The sequence below is a fragment of the Salvelinus sp. IW2-2015 genome, unplaced genomic scaffold (genome assembly GCF_002910315.2).
Source record: "Salvelinus sp. IW2-2015 unplaced genomic scaffold, ASM291031v2 Un_scaffold2563, whole genome shotgun sequence".
In the NCBI taxonomy this organism is placed as follows: Eukaryota; Metazoa; Chordata; class Actinopteri; order Salmoniformes; family Salmonidae; genus Salvelinus; species Salvelinus sp. IW2-2015.
Genome location: NW_019943874.1, coordinates 64,297 through 82,062, shown reverse-complemented (window position 1 = coordinate 82,062; position 17,766 = coordinate 64,297). Strand labels below are relative to the sequence as shown.

Genomic DNA, 17,766 nt, shown 5'->3' with positions numbered 1-17,766 from the left:
TTCATTGTTGCATTATGGGATAGTAAAGTCCTCCACATTGCGTCACATTTCCTAAAACATTTTGGTGCGTTCAAGACAACTGGGAACTCGGAAAGAGCGGCAGTCATCTTCAAGTTGGAAAGTCGGAGTTCAAGCAAGGGGCCCGAGTTCCCGGCTTGGAATTCTGAGTTGGATGACCGTTCAAAACGATTTTTCTCAAGCGGAGCTCGTTCCCAGTTGTCTTGAACTTACTGAAGTCGGAAACCTCCAGTTGGTTTGAACGCGGCATAACTGCTGCGAACGAGTCATTGGAAAGGTCGTGCCAGACAGAAATGTAGCTTGTCCACATGACAAAAACGTGGGTCACTAAAACGTTTTAAAATATGATGTGATTACTTCAAGTATGTGCCTTTTGGATTCCGGGATTAGATTTTACTGTAGCATGATACCGTACGCGTTCTGTTGAATAACATCTGAATAATCAAGTAGCTGACGTTAACTTCTAGCTAAATTCACAGAATAACTAGCTAAACATGAGTCCTGTTGCTTCAAATCAAGAGACAGCTGCAACAGGACTTCCTGCTCCTGGTTCTTCGGGATCCCCTGGAAGTAGCACACCTTTCTCCATAACTGAATATATCCAGCAAGTCTACAGCCATGTCAAAATAGAGAATTTGGTTGCAGGACTCAGTGGAGGAGTCGTGTCAACACTGGTGCTTCACCCTCTTGACCTAGTCAAAATCAGGTTTGCAGGTAACGTATGTCAATGTGTGGTTCTAAAACTCTTAGCTACAAGTTGTTTATTTGTCCGGACTAAAAAGGATTTGCAGCAGCTAGCTAACTTCTACATTTGACAGGTGTAAGATTGGGAACCTGCAAATGATGCAATCAGCACATGGTAATAACATAGGAGTAGCTAGCTACCTGGCTATAACTTGCATGGACAGTTGATGTTCTGTTGACTCTGACAGTGTATATTTTCCCCTGCCTTGTATTTTCTCTGCAGTGAGTGATGGACTGGACTTGAGACCAAAATATAATGGCATTATCCATTGTTTGAAAAATGTGTGGCAGCAGGAGGGGGTTCGTGGACTCTACCAAGGAGTCACCCCAAAYATCTGGGGTGCTGGGGCATCATGGGGACTCTACTTTTTCTTGTAGGTATAACCAGAAGAAGTAAAACTGGTCTACTTTCTCTGGGATAATAACTTTACAATATTACGCTAGATGACATGACAGCATGCATGCATCAGCTGACATTTATTTTTTATTTTAGTAGTCAATCCCAGGTTGTTGTTTTTTTACTTCAAGGCGACAATATTGTAGAATAATAGTGAAGACATCAAAACTATGAAATAACACCCATGAAATCATGCAGTAACCAAAAAAGTGTTAAACAAATCAAAATATATTTTATATTTGAGATGCTTCAAAGTAGCCACCCTTTGCCTTGATGACAGCTTTGCACACTCTTGTCATTCTCTCAACCACCTTCATGAGGTAGTCACCTGGAATGCATTTCAATTAACAAGTGTGCCGTGTTAAAAGTTAAGTTGTGAAATTTCTTTCCTTAATGTGTTTGAGCCAATCAGTTGTGTTGTGACAAGGTAGGGGTGGTATACAGAAGATAGCCCTATTTGGTAAAAGACCAAGTCCATATTATGCATATTATGGCAAGAACAGCTCAAATAAACAAAGAGAAATGACAGTCCATCATTACTTTAAGACATGAAGGTCAGTGAATCCTGATAATGTCAAGAACTTTGAACGTTTTTTCAAGTGCAGTCGCAAAAACCATCAAGAGCTATGATGAAACCCAGAATTACCTCTGCTGCAGAGGATAAGTTAATTAGCGTTAACTGCACCTCAGATTGCAACCCAAATAAGTGCTTCACAGAGTTCAAGTAACAGACACATCTCAACATCAACTGTTCAGAGGAGACTGTGTGAATCAGACCTTCATGGTCAAATTKCTGCAAAGAAACCACTACTAAACCACTACTAAAGTGGAACCACTACTTCAAGGTCTCAAAGCGAGTGACGTCACCGATTGAAACGCTATTAGCGCGCACCACCGCTAACTAGCTAGCCATTTCACATCGGTTACACTGGTTGAGAGAATGCCAAAAGTGTGCAAAGCACACGGCAAAGGTGGCTAATTTGAAGAATCACAAAGATAAAATATATTTTGATTTGTTCAACACTTTTGTGGTTACTACAGTACATGATTCCATATGTGTTATTTCAACATATGTGTTATTTCATTCCATATGTGTTTATTTCATTCCATATGTGTTATTTCATTCCATATGTGTTATTTTCATTCCATATGGTTATTTCACTAAAGGACACCAATAAGAGAAAGACTTCTTGGGCCAAGAAACACAAGCAATGGACATTAGACCGGTGGAAATCTGTCCCTTTGGTCTGATGAGTCCAAATTTTAGATTTTTGGTTCCAACCGCCGTGTCTTTGTGAGACGCAGAGTAGGTGAACGGATGATCTCCGCATGTGGTTCCCACCGTGATCATGGAGGAGAGGTGTTATGGTGTGGGGTGCTTTGCTGGTGACACTGTGATTTATTTAGAATTCAAGGGCAATAACCAGCATGGCTTCCACAGCATTCTGCAGCGATATGCCATCCCATCTGGTTTGCGCTTAGTGGGACAATTATTTGTTTTTTCAACAGGACAAGGACCCCAAACACACCTCCAGGCTGTTTAAGGCGATTTGACCGAGAAGGAGAGTGATGGAGTGCTGCATCAATGACCTGGCCTTCACAATCACCCGACCTCAACCCAATTGAGATTGTTTTGGATGAGTTGGACCGCAGAGTTAACACTAACAAGTGCTCAGCATATGTTTGAACTTCAAGACTGTTGAAAAGCATTCCTCATGAAGCTGGTGTAACAGTATAACTTTACATCCGTCCCCTCGGCGCGAACCAGGGACCCTCTGCACACATCAACAACAGTCACCCACGAAGCATCGTTACCCATCGCTCCACAAAAGCCGCGGCCCTTGCAGAGCAAGGGGAACCACTACTTCAAGGTCTCAAAGCGAGTGACGTCACCGATTGAAACGCTATTAGCGCGCACCACCGCTAACTAGCTAGCCATTTTACATCGTTTACACTGGTTGAGAGAATGCCAAAAGTGTGCAAAGCACACGGCAAAGGTGGCTAATTTGAAGAATCTCAAAGATAAAATATATTTTGATTTGTTCAACACTTTTTTTTGGTTACTACRGTACATGATTCCATATGTGTTATTTCATAGTTTTGATGTATTCACTATTATTCTACAATTTATAAAATAGTAAAAATAAAGAAAAACCCTAAAATTAGTAGGTGTGTCCAAACCTTTGACTGGTACTGTATATATTTTTAATAATATCATATTATGAGTACTAACAGTCAAATAATAGCTAGACAGTCAGGGAGAATCTATTATTATTATTTTTTTATATCGCATTCAGGGCACATGTCTATTGATTCTGTTATAAGTGAGTAGGTGTGTCCAAAATGTTGACTTGTATTGTGTATATATAGCATGCTTTCTATCTGGTTTTGGTTCTTTAAGTTGACACTGAAACAGTTTTTCTGTCCTGAAAATGACCACGGCCTGCYTAAGAATTTCCTTTACAGAAAAAAAMCTGTAATTAGCTCCAATGACTGTAATTTCCTCCATATTAAAGTGGTAGTTTGAGACTTCCCCAGAGTCGGTTGAACAGGAACAGCTAGCATGCTAACGGTTCGTGTAGACTTCAAGTCATTACGCTAATTCTAGTTGGCATTGGCTTGTGAAACTACCTCTAACTTCCTTCATACTGGACACAGAGACATAAAAATTGTATACACAATGGTATTCTGTTGCAGTTAGCGATATTCATAATATAATAATTTTTCACATGCTGGCGGATATCCTGTAGCCCAGTTTGAAACCCTCTGATCTATCCAATCAAATATGAACTCATAACTTAACATGACTGTTGACAATAGCACTTTTAAATAGCAATGGTAGCTTCGGGATTTGTCTATTGAAGTGTCCAATTAATTTTCTGTTCTGTCTGTTTTAACTTACCCCACAGTTACAATGCCATCAAGGCGTACACTAAGGAAGGCCGTCATTCTGAACTGAGTGCAACAGAACACCTGCTGTCAGCCACCCAAGCAGGTTAGTACTGCCTCTGTCTAGACCTCAGGGACACACACACTGATGGTGGCGTGAGGTCAATACAATGTCTATAACCACAACTTCGAAGGTCAACACTGTTTGATCTATCCCCATAGGACCAGTGTGGGTGGGTCCATGCTTTCATTCCAATCAAACAGTTACCGTTACACACCTAAATAAACATATCATAGTCTGCTCCACTAGTCCAGACTTTGATTAGTTGAATCAGGCGTGTGACTGACTGGTTGGAACAAAATATTTGACTCTGACTAAGAAAAAAGTACATATGTATACAGTTACTGGTCAATTTGCTGACATTTTATCATTTWTCTGGCTATATACAGTCATGTGATTTACCCTAATCATGTTAGAGAGTTCAGTGGAATAAACTAATCCAACTGCACTCACTGACAGACAATGGTAAAGGGAAGAAAGACACTGACTGCCCTGTATCATGTTCTACCAACCTCAAGTGATTTTAATTCAACATAATGAGATAGGGATGTCTTCACCAGCTCCATGCTTCACAGGCTCCATGTAGTGTAGCGTAGAGCTTGTAGTTTGGTTTAATTCATGTTGTGTGTGGGTGGGTGGGTGGGTGTGTGGGTGGGTGTGTGTGTGTTAGCTCAGAAACTCACTTCTGTTTCCTCYGTCTCCAGGTGTATTGACTCTCACCCTAACCAACCCTATCTGGGTGACTAAGACTCGCCTGGTGCTGCAGTATAACGCTGATCCCACCAGGAAACAGTATAAAGGGATGATRGATGCACTGGTGAAGATCTACCGGCATGAGGGGATACCTGGACTGTACAGGGTGAGGCTCAGTATAACCCAGGTTTTGTCATCTGTRTGTATGATGGCTGTATCCTGAATAGAGGCTATTAGGACTCTTGTCTGCTTAGAAGTCAAGTCCAGGTCCAGTGAATGTGCAGGACATGTGAATGGTGTCATATGTAAACATGTTTTCTCCTTATGATCCCTCACAGCCTAAAATTAGGCATTGTACCATAAAACTTMAATTAAACGCTGAGTCTCAAATAGYTGTCCTTTTTAATAGCCGGGCATCGGCAAACATTTCAGCAAGTAAACGCCTGTTTCAAATAAACAGTTTCAAATAAACGCCTGTTTCAAATAAACACACAAATGAATTGTTTACGAGGTTACCATGGACAAAGCTCTGATATTCCCACAATCAACATTTTTTATTTAATTCTGTCATTGTTGCTAGCCATGGCGCCACCAAAAAGRAAACACGAGATGAAATGGAGCTCTCCATGGAGCTGATGGGTGAAATTGGGGTATGATTTGGCAGCCTTGTCTTTGCAAGTCTGATCTACAATGGATKTGTTATTATAATGTTTATACTGGTCACAATAAACAGTGTGGTAGTCTTTTCAACTTTTCATTGTGCAAAAGTTGTGTGCATTAACGAAATAGCCGCCTGGCTCAAATAGAAGCCTGTCTCTAATAGAAGCCTGTCTCTAATAAGCACAGATTGTGTTCAGTGATTGAAGAAAATAAACGCCCCTGCTATTAAAGATGCACTATGCAGAAATTGCTCCACCATTTCCTGGTTGCTCAAATTCGAATAGTTAGCCTCATTTCATTTTACAAGCAAGTATAGTGTAGTGTAGAGAATCATTCTACCATCTAACCCGCTGTGAAATAGCTTTTCCATACCCAAACATTGTTTTTTCAGATGTTTGAGCTGGTGTTCAAAACCGAAAGTAAAAGAGGCAAAAASAAAACTTAAGAACCAGAATCATAGAAATAGCCACATAGAACAGATCTRCCACTTCTTAGACTTTCTTTCAATGAGTGACATACCTATAATTCACATTTCTAAGTTTTACGTATGTACTGTAGTTGCATAAGATTTAATGCATGTTTTATAGACTACCACTATGGGGCAGTACCTCCATTTTTCATTTGAGCAATTTAGCACACTCTTATCCAGAGGGATATACATTTAGTGCATTCATCTTAATTAAGATAGCTAGGTGAGACAACCACATTTCACAGTCATTGGTGGAAAAAGTACCAAATTGTCATACTTCGGTAAAAGTAAAGATACATTAATTGGGGGTCACCCATTAAAGTCACCCATTAAAATACTACTTGTATTTGTATTTTACTTGAGTAAAATTCTAAGTATCTGGTTTTAAATATACTTAAGTATCAAAGTAAATGTAATTGCTAAAATATACTTAAGTATCAAAAGTAAAAGTATAAATTATTTAGAATTCCTTATGTTAAGCAAACCAGGCGGCACCAAACCAGTACAGATACCTAAAAAAACGACTTAAGTTGTACTTTAAAGTATTTTTACTTAACTACTTTACACAGCTGTTCACAGTCATAGTAATAAGTACATTTTTTCCTCAATAAAGTAGTTATCAGCAAAGTCRGTGTTAGTAGGAGTAGATCATGCACATGGCAGGGCTGATCAATGACAGTCCTCTAGGGCTAAAACACTTCTGGTTGTCATCTTCTCCTAATAAGGGACTAATTCAGACCTGGGASACCAGTTGAGTGCAATTAACTACCAGGTAGAAACAAAAACAGAAGTGTTTCGGACCTCCAGGACCGGAATTGAACAGCCTGGGTAGTCGATAGGATAAATTGTCTTTCAAGATATTAGTGTTTTTATATCAGCTATAAGTATTTTTCAATATTATAAATACCATGATCATATCAATTGGATTTGGAAGATAGTATATAACATTTCATTTAAAAGTTTATTTGTCAGGTACAGATAATGACCCCAGTGTTTAATCCTCCAGGGGTATGTTCCTGGTTTATTTGGCACATCACACGGGGCATTGCAGTTCATGGCCTATGAGGAGCTGAAGAGAGACTACAACAAATACAAGAAAATGCCTTCAGAAGCTAAACTGGTGAGTGCAGACTGCAGAGTGAGGAAACATTAAGACTTCTATAACCACACCTACTTTTAATGACTCAACTATATGCGGAATAAACCTTTAAAGTACTTATAAAGAAAACCCACATACATCTAAGTGTTGCAGGATTTCTGGAAGAATTACYGTAATGCTTATTAAAGAAGTGACTCTCAGGCATCATTCCTCCAACCTCTCTCCCACTCTCTCTCCGTCTAACCAGAATGCATTGGAATACATCACAATGGCAGCTCTATCCAAAATATTTGCTGTGGCTACCACATACCCTTACCAGGTGGTGCGGGCTCGCCTGCAGGACCAGCATAATAAGTACAATGGAGTCCTGGATGTGGTCAGGAGGACATGGAGGTAGGCCAAGACCACACTATTGGATTACTGTACATACAGGGAAAACAGCTAGTTTTAGGTTAACTAGCCAAAACTTGGTATAATTGACTATTAAGTGGGCATATAACCATGTTCATGGGATTTGGTAACATAACAGTGTGAAGCAACTAAGATCTGCAGCTTCAAACTCTTAACTCGACAGAGAGCCACAAGAAAGCTTGCTAACGCCCATACCAATACTGCCATTTCAGTCCGTTTTTTCTCCCCCATAGTGACTACTGTGTTTCTTTTGGCCCCTCCACAGGAATGAGGGAGCTGTAGGTTTCTATAAAGGCATGGTGCCCAACCTGATCCGTGTCACCCCAGCCTGCTGTATCACCTTCGTGGTCTATGAGAACATGTCTCGCTTCCTGATGGGCCAGAAGTGAGGAGGACTAAGGAGACAGCCATGGAAGGACCACAAATAGGAAGGGACTCAGACAGTGTATGTGGTGCTAGATAAGATAAGCCATGAACTGAAGTCTCCAGAACTGTCACAGCAGGTAACTGGACAACTGGAGCGGACATATCACCTGGATACACTTCTGGCAGCCGAGTCAAAACAACCATAAAGTAACTCCTAAAGCATGTGGTGGAATTAGATCTTATTACCACTATGAAAAACCAGGACTCGCGTCTATCGTATGCAATTGAGGTTTGGCATTCTCAGAGACATGATGTTGACAATGCTGGTAATTAAAGACTGGTCTCTCTGTCTCTTGGATGCATCACAGAAGAACAGACCTCACTGGAGGCACTGTACAGGATGTGGGTGTGAAACATCAAAGAAAAAATCAACCATTCTTTCAATGCTGCTGGCTGTGGTGTGTGTGTGTGTTAAAGAGCATACCTGCTATTTTCAGGGTACTAATGTACCCCCAATTTGTTTTAATTTAACTTATTGGCATCATACTGTAGTGCATGTAAACCTTCATGTTGATTATGTCATAGGAAATGATCACAGAAGACTGATTGCACTGTTCAACATCTTTGAAATATTGTTAATTTCAGAAGTCTTCATCTGAAATATCAGTGTTGAATTGGCATTAGTCCATTTCTTTCAGGTAAAATATTCTATTCAAGTTTCAACCTTTGTTGCTTTTGTATTTGTTAGCTTTTTTTTGTTTCAGATTACATTTTACAGCTGTTCTGTGTTCACGTGTCATTTGGAAAAAGGGATCAGCACATGCATTTCTTTATGATTTCACCTGGTGTTATGATTTTTATGAATAATGACTAAATGATGTATACATTTAACRTAGAACTATAACTAACAGAATTCTACCCTGTCAYTGTATGATTGTATGAMATKTATTARAATCATAAATCTATAAATCTGATGTGTGTAGTTTTAGTCAGAATTAGAACAAGGACTTTTTGTTCCTTTTTAGTATGTAAGCAGGGTGCAAGTGTGAAACAAATGATAAGAGGAGCTATCGACAGACAAGCTGTACTACTGTGTTCCTTACAGGACATTCTGTCCCCACCCAGGGAGGGGAGAGACCTTGGGCTTGTAGTAGATTGTATAACAGGTGGCAGACAATGTATGAGAAGGAGAAGACTTGTGAACTATATTGTCATTGTCTTAGAGGAGGAGGGACAGTTATGACGAAATGAGAGGTATATAAACCAATGTACATGTAAGGATGGGCAGAGCTCTCGTAAATAAACATGCTGACTATGGTAGACTGGCCTCTGTCTGTTTCATTTCAACAAGAACCTTACAAATTCTTAATAACAGACAGAGTATGTTAATTGAAGTTCAGTTTATGAACATTGAGAACAAAATTCTCGTAACACTTGGTCATACAAATGTCGCGTCCTGACCTTCGAGAGMCACTTTATTTCTCTATTTGGTTAGGTCAGGGTGTGATTTGGGTGGGCATTCTAGTTTTTCTATTTCTTTGTTGGCCGGGTATGGTTCCCAATCAGGCAGCTGTCTATCGTTGTCTCTGATTGGGGATCATACTTAGGCAGCCTTTTTTCCACCTTTAGTTTGTGGGATCTTGATTTTGTATAGTTGCTGTGTAGCCTGTAGAACTTTACGTTCGTTTTGTATTTTGTTGTTTTTCAGTGTTCATTTTAATAAAAGTAAGATGTTCGCCACCTTTGATCGATCCCAGTCCTTGTGGTAAAAAGTATGTGGGTAAAACAAAGCGCGAATTAAAAGTACATATCTCAGAGCATCGTAGCACCATTAGGTGCAAAAACTTGACTTACCCAGTTGCGGCCCACTTTTTGGAGGCAKGCCACTCGATTTCGTCTCTGCGTTATATTGGCATCGAACATGTCACCCTCCCTAGGAGAGGGGGTGAYCTTGATAATTTATTGTTAAAACGAGAGGCTGTCTGGATCTTTAACTTAAAGACCCTTGCTCACTTCGGTCTCAACGTAGACTTTGATCTGAAGCCATTCTTGTGATTATTGTGACTTTGCCATTGTAATTGTTTGTGGGCTTGTGTAGTCTAAAATGAATCTATGATCGTATGCTATCCATTTGTTTTTTGTATGCTGTTCTTTGTATGTCATTTTAATATTTGAGAATTAACCAATGATATTAGGCCACTCTTGGCCATGATTACAGACACCTGTGTGTCTTTTGACACTATATAAACGAGTCATCCCGCAGTGTTTGTGATTATACCCTGATGAAGACAGCTTGGCTGTCGAAACGTTGGTAATTACATTTTATGCATCTGAGCTCCTAGAGTGTGCAGCTCTCCTTTATTTTCAAGTCGCCTACCACGCTGCACCTTGGTCTCCTCATTCAAACGACGAGCGTAACAACAAAGCAATTTTCAAAGAATGTTCTTCTCTGATAGGAAAACATTTGGTAGATTTTCTTTAGCTTCAGATTAAATTTAACAGCTATGCTGTGTTCACTTGTCACTTGAAAAAACTATGTCTAAATGCATTTAAATGCATCTAAATCTAAATGCATTTCTTTATGAATTCACAAATGTTAAAAATATATATTCTCTGATAGGAAAACATGTTATAGTGTAATGAGTAACACAATGCTTGATTCATACAAAATATTACTTTATTGACAGTAATTCATTTAAAAATGTAAGGACTTCAACAGATTACAAGCGCAGCCAAAATCTTGCCTTATTAAACAGGAATGGGACTAATGAGGAATAAATCWAATTTCAGGTGGCCAATAAACTAGACCCTACCTATGTGCTGTAGTACAAAAYATTCAAGTGAACATCAGTGATACTGTAGTAGGCTTTAGCCACAACTGAAGTTGTCTGATTGGCCAGAGGACATTGTCAAAGACTAGGAACCCATCCAGAAACTAAACTGATATGTAGTCAAAGGCTTCAGAAGGACTGTTAGGGGTTCTTTCTCTATGGGGCCTGGTCCCATCACTTAATAAAGACGGCCTCATTTGGGCAGCTCCTCTATGAAGACCCTGGATACGGAGTTCCACCCTGTAGATGCGTCTCCTCTGGGGTAGTCAGCACAGGTCCCCACCCAGATAGCCACGTCCACCAGGCCTGCCCGGATCCCCTCACACAACCCTTCAACTGGGACAAGACGAGAGGAATACACAGGTCATAGATCCTCTCACACAACCCTTCAACTGGGACAAGACAAGAGGAATACACAGGTCATAGATCCTCTCACACAACCTTCAACTGGGACAAGACGAGAGGAATACACAGGTCATAGATCCTCTCACACAATTTTCAACTGGGACAAGACAAGAGGATACACAGGTCATAGATCCTCACACAACCCTTCACCTGGACAAGACAAGAGGAATACACAGGTCATAGATCCTCTCACAAACCCTCAACTGGGACAAGACAAGAGGAATACACAGGTCATAGATCCTCTCACACAACCCTTCAACTGGGACAAGACAAGAGGAATACACAGGTCATAGATCCCTCACAACAACCTTCAACTGAGACAAGACAAGAGGAATACACAGGTCATAGATCCTCACACAACCCTTCAACTGGGACAGCCAAGAAGGAATACACAGGTCATAGATCCCCTCACACAACCCTTAGACTGGGACAAGACAAGACAAGTTACTCTAAATTCAGGTAAAGTGTCACTGAGAGAAAAACTAAAGTAATTGAGGTTTATTTTCAAGACAACTTCCTGAGTTACATTGAACACCCACACTGCCGTATGTGTGCCAAGACGAGGGCTGTTAATTGCTTTGTTTTGGTCTTGCTACACTGGTGAACTTGGCAGCTAAAGAAGAAAAACKATGGAGTAGGCATGCGTATGCCAAATGTCTTGCTTCACAGTGGARTTTAAACAGTAATAGTAGAGATATTATTAATATTTTAAGGCTACAATARATTTCACATTTGAGATATATAAGCAAAATACCACCACAAACAAATAGCTACCACTAGCTACACTATCTCAGTTTAGCTCCGTTCCACTTACCGGATGAGCTATACATGTTGGTGGTATAATCTGTAACCAGATGAGGTTCTGTATATAGTGAGTGTAAGGTTGATTACCAGATGAGGTTCTGTGTATGTTGATGGTGGAGTTGAGCTCAGGGCTGCCTTGGTCGAGGTAGATGATGAACTCGATGGGCAGAGGTCCTGTACACTCAGCTCCGTTGAAGGTGAAGTACCAACGCTGGCAGCAGGCTGTCTTACACTTCAGCCTCAGGGAGCCRCTGAAGAGCACACGCAGGGCACTGTCTGAMCGCAGCTTGGTGAATGTACAGTCCTACAGGGAGACACGAGAGGTGGAGAGGAAATCCTAACACTAGCATCCAATGATAGCATCTTCAATGTTTTATGTTTTGTATTCATGTCTCGTTTCAATTCAGTGTGAATAATAGAATGTTGTTACTAGTAATTACACTGTTAGTACACAGGCTTAAGAGCAAATGAAAATAACATGTTAACAAATGTTTTTCTCTAAACAAACACAATCAACCTTATTATGGATGATCAATATAGTAATAATGCTGATGTAACTATATTACTCCGTGCCCCAGATCCTGTCTAATGAGCATTGCCTGCTACTTACAGCTATCTTGCCCAGGTCGATCCCATAGTTGAGTGAGTTCCAGGCACACTGCTTGTAGTTGGGTTTCCAKGGCTCCTCAAACACCTCACTCACACACTCTCCTTTCTCCCCCTTGATGCCATCGCGCCCCGGGATGCCAGGGGTCCCAGGGATGCCATTGGTGCCAGGGTTACCCTCCCTGCCAGGGGTACCAGCCGGACCCTGGGGGCAGCTGTTGTACTGGAGAATGAGAGAGGGAGKGAGAGAGGAAGAGGTGGAGGGAGAGAGAGAGAGAGACACTGTTATAATGGGGAACAAGAAGGAGAGACAGACTGTTCTAATAACCACACTAATAACATACCACCTAGAGTTAAGAAATACCAGGTTGTCATCTAAGCATCATATGAACTACATCAAATGTATGTGCCCACATTCATGACAATGWACATCTAGACCTGTAATGGATAATGGTGGACACAGACGTCAGTTCAATGTCTAGTTTTGATGTACAGTTGATTGAGTTGTCAACTAACGTGAATTCAACCTGAAATCAACAGAAATGTGAACCTTGTCATGGATTTAGGTTAAAAGTTGGGTGAAAAAATTCCTTTACGTTGATGACTTTTTGCAAATCCAATCAGTTTTCCACGTTGATTCAACTTCATCACATTGATTTTTGTTTGTTTAAATGATGTGGAAGCAACATTGATTCAACCAGTTTGTGTCCAGGGGGACTTGACTCCCAATCACAAAAGTGCAAAAGAAGGTGTCAAATGTCTGAGCCATTTGTGACCAAATTAAGTGAGTGATAGAGTGAATGAAGCAGGAATTCAGAGTGTAAATCTGTGTTCCTGTGTTTGTGGTCAGTCAGTGACTTGAGACAGACAGACCAGCATGATTCAATGTCCAGTTCTGTTTTGTTTAAACAGATGCTCCCTCTTACTCACAGTGACTCAAAGACATACAGACAGGCTGGCTGGCCAAAGTAACCATACCACACACACACACAGAGAAACCATGCTTCTCTAACACGACTGTTTATCGCAAGACTCTCATACTTAGATATACTTGGTGAATCTGCAACTGAGTAGATGTAAATGGGGGGAAATCAGGAATAATTTTTCTGTGCTGTTGTCTGATGTACTAGGCCTAGAGTCCAGTATTTAACATTCAAACTTGTGATACTCTTAGTTAAGCACATTGTATCAGAATAAATAATGTAGCATTGTTCTCAGATCAAGAACATTCACTTAAAGGATATAAAAGGACATAGGAAAAAGTTAGCCAGTGCTCAATGGAGTCATTAGTAACCGTTGAGAATCGTCTAGGAATTAGTCATGCAGCTGTGCTGTGCTAGGTTGTGCTGTGCTGTGCAAAGACTGAGTCTTCTATAACAAAAAAGAAACCAAAGACAACATCAGCTTATATTACAGTGAACTGGTTATTTCAAGAACTTGTTCTAACTTGAGCTGATATTGTTCATATTACTTTTAGACAATGAGCATTTCAGGAATGCAAAAATCAAATATAAAATGGGGTAGGCTATGGAATTACATGCCGTATTTAAATTCCAGCTGTCAAGACACAAATGGTATACTGAGCAATATACCAGGCCTGAAGAGACCTGGGCCAGGTTTCCCAAAAGCATCTTAAGACTAAGTTCATTGTTAGAACCTTCGTAGGAGTATCGTTATATCTCCGAGCTGTTTCCCAAAACCATCGTTATTAACGTTGCACTTGAAAACACTCGAAATCTTGCCCTCCCACGTCACTTTATACACAGAAGATCTCTGCTAAACATAGAATCACATCTGTCTCTGTGAGCATGAAAACTTCAGAACAAAGTTGACTAGAAATTCAAAGCTGCCAATGTCCTTGCAATTGATACAAACTAGCGACCTATAAAAATATGTTTCAAATGAGAGATGGCCGAATTAAAATATAAACAGTAAGCTATAGGCCTATTTCAATCATATTGAAATACATTTCATGTTCAATAAATGTAGTTATATTTTGCTGTCTTTAATTTGTCTCAACATATTTTATGATGTGTAGCCTAACATGTGCACAATGATCAATGATCTGCCAAATCAGTGATTTAGTGCAATTCTATCATTAGAATAATACCACTCAATATTTCCAGCCATCTGTGATAATATCGTTCTGCCACTGAACAAGGAAGTTAACCCACTGTTCCTAGGCCGTCATTGTAAATAAGAATGTGTTCTTAACTGACTTGCCCAGTTAAATAAAGGTAAAATAAAAAATAAATACAAATATCTCTCTAGGTCTAGGAGCTGATCCGTCGTCAGTATTGTGAAATAAGTATAATGTTACAGAAAGATTTTGATGGAGAAAGCTGATCCAAGAGCAGCACTCGCTTTCTTTCGATCCTAACAGTATCAACACATGCTCCAACGATACACAGCGACAATTCTCTCTGCATGGTGTTTAGGAAAACGCCTGATATATCTTCGGCTTTTGTAGGAAAGATGCATCGTTGAAACACTTGCAAGCCTACATTCCATCGCTATTGGAAAAMCGGACACGGGTCTGTTTTTGCCATTAAGTGACTATGGTGGAGCCACCTAGGGGGTCTGCTCTGACTGGGGGAGTGATGTGTCTGGGTCCCGCAGCTTACCAAACAAAGTACCAGGGTCATGCTGTTGAAATGACAGATTGTGACTTTAAGATAAACCAAGTATTCTCCTATAAAAGCACTTGAGCACATGTATGGGATTTGGGATGCATAATACAGTAGCCTATAAGTGACAATATGTAAATGCCTCTGTGACTATAAATATATTTGAATGTGGTTATTATCCTTTATTAATATATGCCATTTAGCAGACACTTTTATCCATACATTACTTGTGGGTGGTCCCGGGACTCCAACCCACAATCCTGGCATTGCAAGCGCCATTCTCTATCAACTGAGCCAAACAGGACTGGATCCAATATCATTATAAGACCACCGTTGAGGGAATGTCTCAGACGTTTATTAGGGTTTGATTTGTTTCTGGAGAGAATTCAAAAGCCATGAAAGGCACCTCTGTTCCGCTCAGCTACACAGCTGACTTTCCTATTAACTAATCCGAAGCGTGCTGAACAAACTGCAGTAGCCCACTGTATAATATAAAGTGTTTATACTTTACACACACAAACATACTTCTGCTGTGATAATAGAGAAAGTGACTGTTATTGTAACTGTGGACTAACATTGAGAAATCCCCAACACACCATACATTAAGTTTGGACTCAATTAGGTTTTACACAGATCCAAACTTTTCAAACGAGCTGGACAAAAAGAAGACCCAACATAGAGAAAAAAGTGACGTCTCAGCAAACCGTGTGCAGACTTCAAGCCAGGGTGAGAGCATGCTGCTACAGACATACAGAATACACAGTAACGTTACAGTGGCAATAAAAAAACGATATGCTCTGGAAAGGATGAGATTATTACCATGTTGTTCAAATAAGAGGTTCTTGAATCGGATTCAGCAGAGATTCTGGTGCAGTTTGGTTTRTCTGCATCGTTTCCAGTACACTAGACAGATAATAACAAGATGCTGTTCATCAAATCACATTACTCAGTTATTACCATGCAGTCCTTTACTGCTGGTCAGATGTATGCACTAGGACTACACCAAAGCAAMCACCCACTAGTTTACAGTAGGCTAAACCTACTGGGCAAAAACTGGTTGAAACAACGTCGTTTCCACGTAATTCCAATGTGACGAGTTGAATCAACGTGAAAAACTAATTGAATTTGCAAAAAGTCATCAACATAATGACATTTCGTCTTTTTTTCACCCAATGTTTAACCTAAATCCAATGACATGGTGACATGTTTTGTTGAATTCACGTTAGTTGACAACTCAACCAAATGTAAATCAAAACTAGAAGTTGAGCTGACGTCTGTGCACAGTGAACAAACAATGAACCAGCCAGACCCCTCATGACTTCTGTCTGGGTCTTTGTTATTCTTCTGCATGCTGGACCTTTGCCAACTTCTTGTTTGCATCAGTTATKCCCAATATGCCATATAATATTGAAAGAACATTAGCGAGTGGCCACTGGTCAACGTGGCACCAATCATCCATAGCCCATTCAAAATGATGGTACGTAGATATAGAACTGAAAATCACTAAAAAATAAAATATGTTTGAAAAAAACGTTTGATATTTTAAAGGATGAAATAATGAAAGAAAATTGCAAAAATTAAAGGCTTAAACTTTGGTTAAATGAATCGAGATGAGATTCTGTCGATTTCGGGACTTTGAGGGCTGTGCAGCTTTAACCCAAAATAGTTTATTTGAGATGTTTTTTTACCTTTTCGTATTCAACATCCTTCCTGTCAAGTSCCTTTCTCAATTTCTCTGCTCCGTGGAAAGGTAGAATCACGCAGGTGAGGAGCAGCAGACGAGTTAGAGCTGATACCATCTTTTATTTTCCCAAAAGATCGAGAGAGACCACAGCACTTCCCTGCTGCTCTGCTGCGCCGTATTTCAAGTGAGTGGGGGTGAGGGAAGTTTAGAGCGCGCCTATGCTCTGCCTATAAATGTGTTCTCACATAGCGTATGATTTATGAGTTTTTGCCACTAAAGTTTGTCAAATGTCTGGACCTACTCAGAAGTTGTCATGGGCGGGAAATAAAATGTTATTTGAAAATATAAATTATTTTAATGTGAGCCTACTGCGTGTCAATTGGTCTGGAAGTGGAACATGTGTTAACCACATGGTCACTTGTTCAAGACCCGTTTAGGCTATTTGTTCCCCCTCAATTGCTTCACAACAAACGGCTCCAGCGAATTTTGAACTTTTACTGTTGAAAAGCGATATCTCAAGTGTAAATAACGTAAAGTGCACACACTAAAGGGAGATTGTTTTGTTGTTGCTGAGCAAAAGAGTGCTTTTTACTCACAACTGCAAACTTCAAGGAGTTGGTGTGATGGGAATCKGTGATGTCATCGGCCTCCCACCTTGCTTGAGGAATAATAGAGGAGCAATAAAGAACAAAAGAGGAAATGTCTTCAGCGTTAGAGATTGAATAGAGCCCAACATMTTGATTATGCTTCAGCTTGTTTACAGTTGTTGTGGGCTGCCCTGTGCCCCAATTGTGGGCTGCCCGGTGCCCCACCACTAATAACAGATTGGGAAAATGGAACTATGTAATTTCTCATATATTGTAGACCCACATCAAGGTATAGAATCAGTTATATGTGGGTATTCTAGTCTGTTACTTCATGAAATTGGGAAGAACTCAATGGCATACTCCTTGTGTCCGCTCGCCTCACCTCATTGGGGACACTGCCCTGTGTAGGGTGCCG

The 17,766-nt window shown here is 40.2% G+C and overlaps 2 protein-coding genes across 4 annotated transcripts; one reads left to right on the top strand and one right to left on the bottom strand.

Annotated features, from left to right (window-relative positions):
- The first annotated feature begins 90 nt into the window (after window positions 1-90).
- On the top strand, window positions 91-9,547 carry LOC112074294 (solute carrier family 25 member 32-like). The gene is made up of 7 exons (XM_024141492.2): window positions 91-732; window positions 986-1,136; window positions 4,069-4,154; window positions 4,814-4,968; window positions 6,938-7,051; window positions 7,278-7,423; window positions 7,707-9,547. Exons 1-7 carry the CDS (start codon window positions 513-515, stop codon window positions 7,828-7,830), a joined length of 996 nt encoding a protein of 331 aa, XP_023997260.1. The 5' UTR covers window positions 91-512; the 3' UTR covers window positions 7,831-9,547.
- A 919-nt stretch (window positions 9,548-10,466) lies between these two features.
- Window positions 10,467-17,000, bottom strand: LOC112067821 (collagen triple helix repeat-containing protein 1). Of its 3 annotated transcripts, none has more exons than XM_024141490.2 (5): window positions 16,769-16,986; window positions 15,900-15,983; window positions 12,458-12,676; window positions 11,935-12,151; window positions 10,467-10,974 (listed from the first exon to the last, which is right to left on the bottom strand). In XM_024141490.2, exons 1-5 carry the CDS (start codon window positions 16,877-16,879, stop codon window positions 10,832-10,834), a joined length of 774 nt encoding a protein of 257 aa, XP_023997258.1. In that variant the 5' UTR covers window positions 16,880-16,986; the 3' UTR covers window positions 10,467-10,831. The 3 variants fall into 3 exon arrangements, with proteins under 3 accessions (XP_023997258.1, XP_023997259.1, XP_070296562.1); XM_070440461.1 differs by lacking the exon at window positions 10,467-10,974 and adding an exon at window positions 11,370-11,411 and having other exon boundaries at window positions 16,769-17,000; XM_024141491.2 differs by lacking the exon at window positions 15,900-15,983 and having other exon boundaries at window positions 16,769-16,982.
- Window positions 17,001-17,766: the final 766 nt, after the last annotated feature.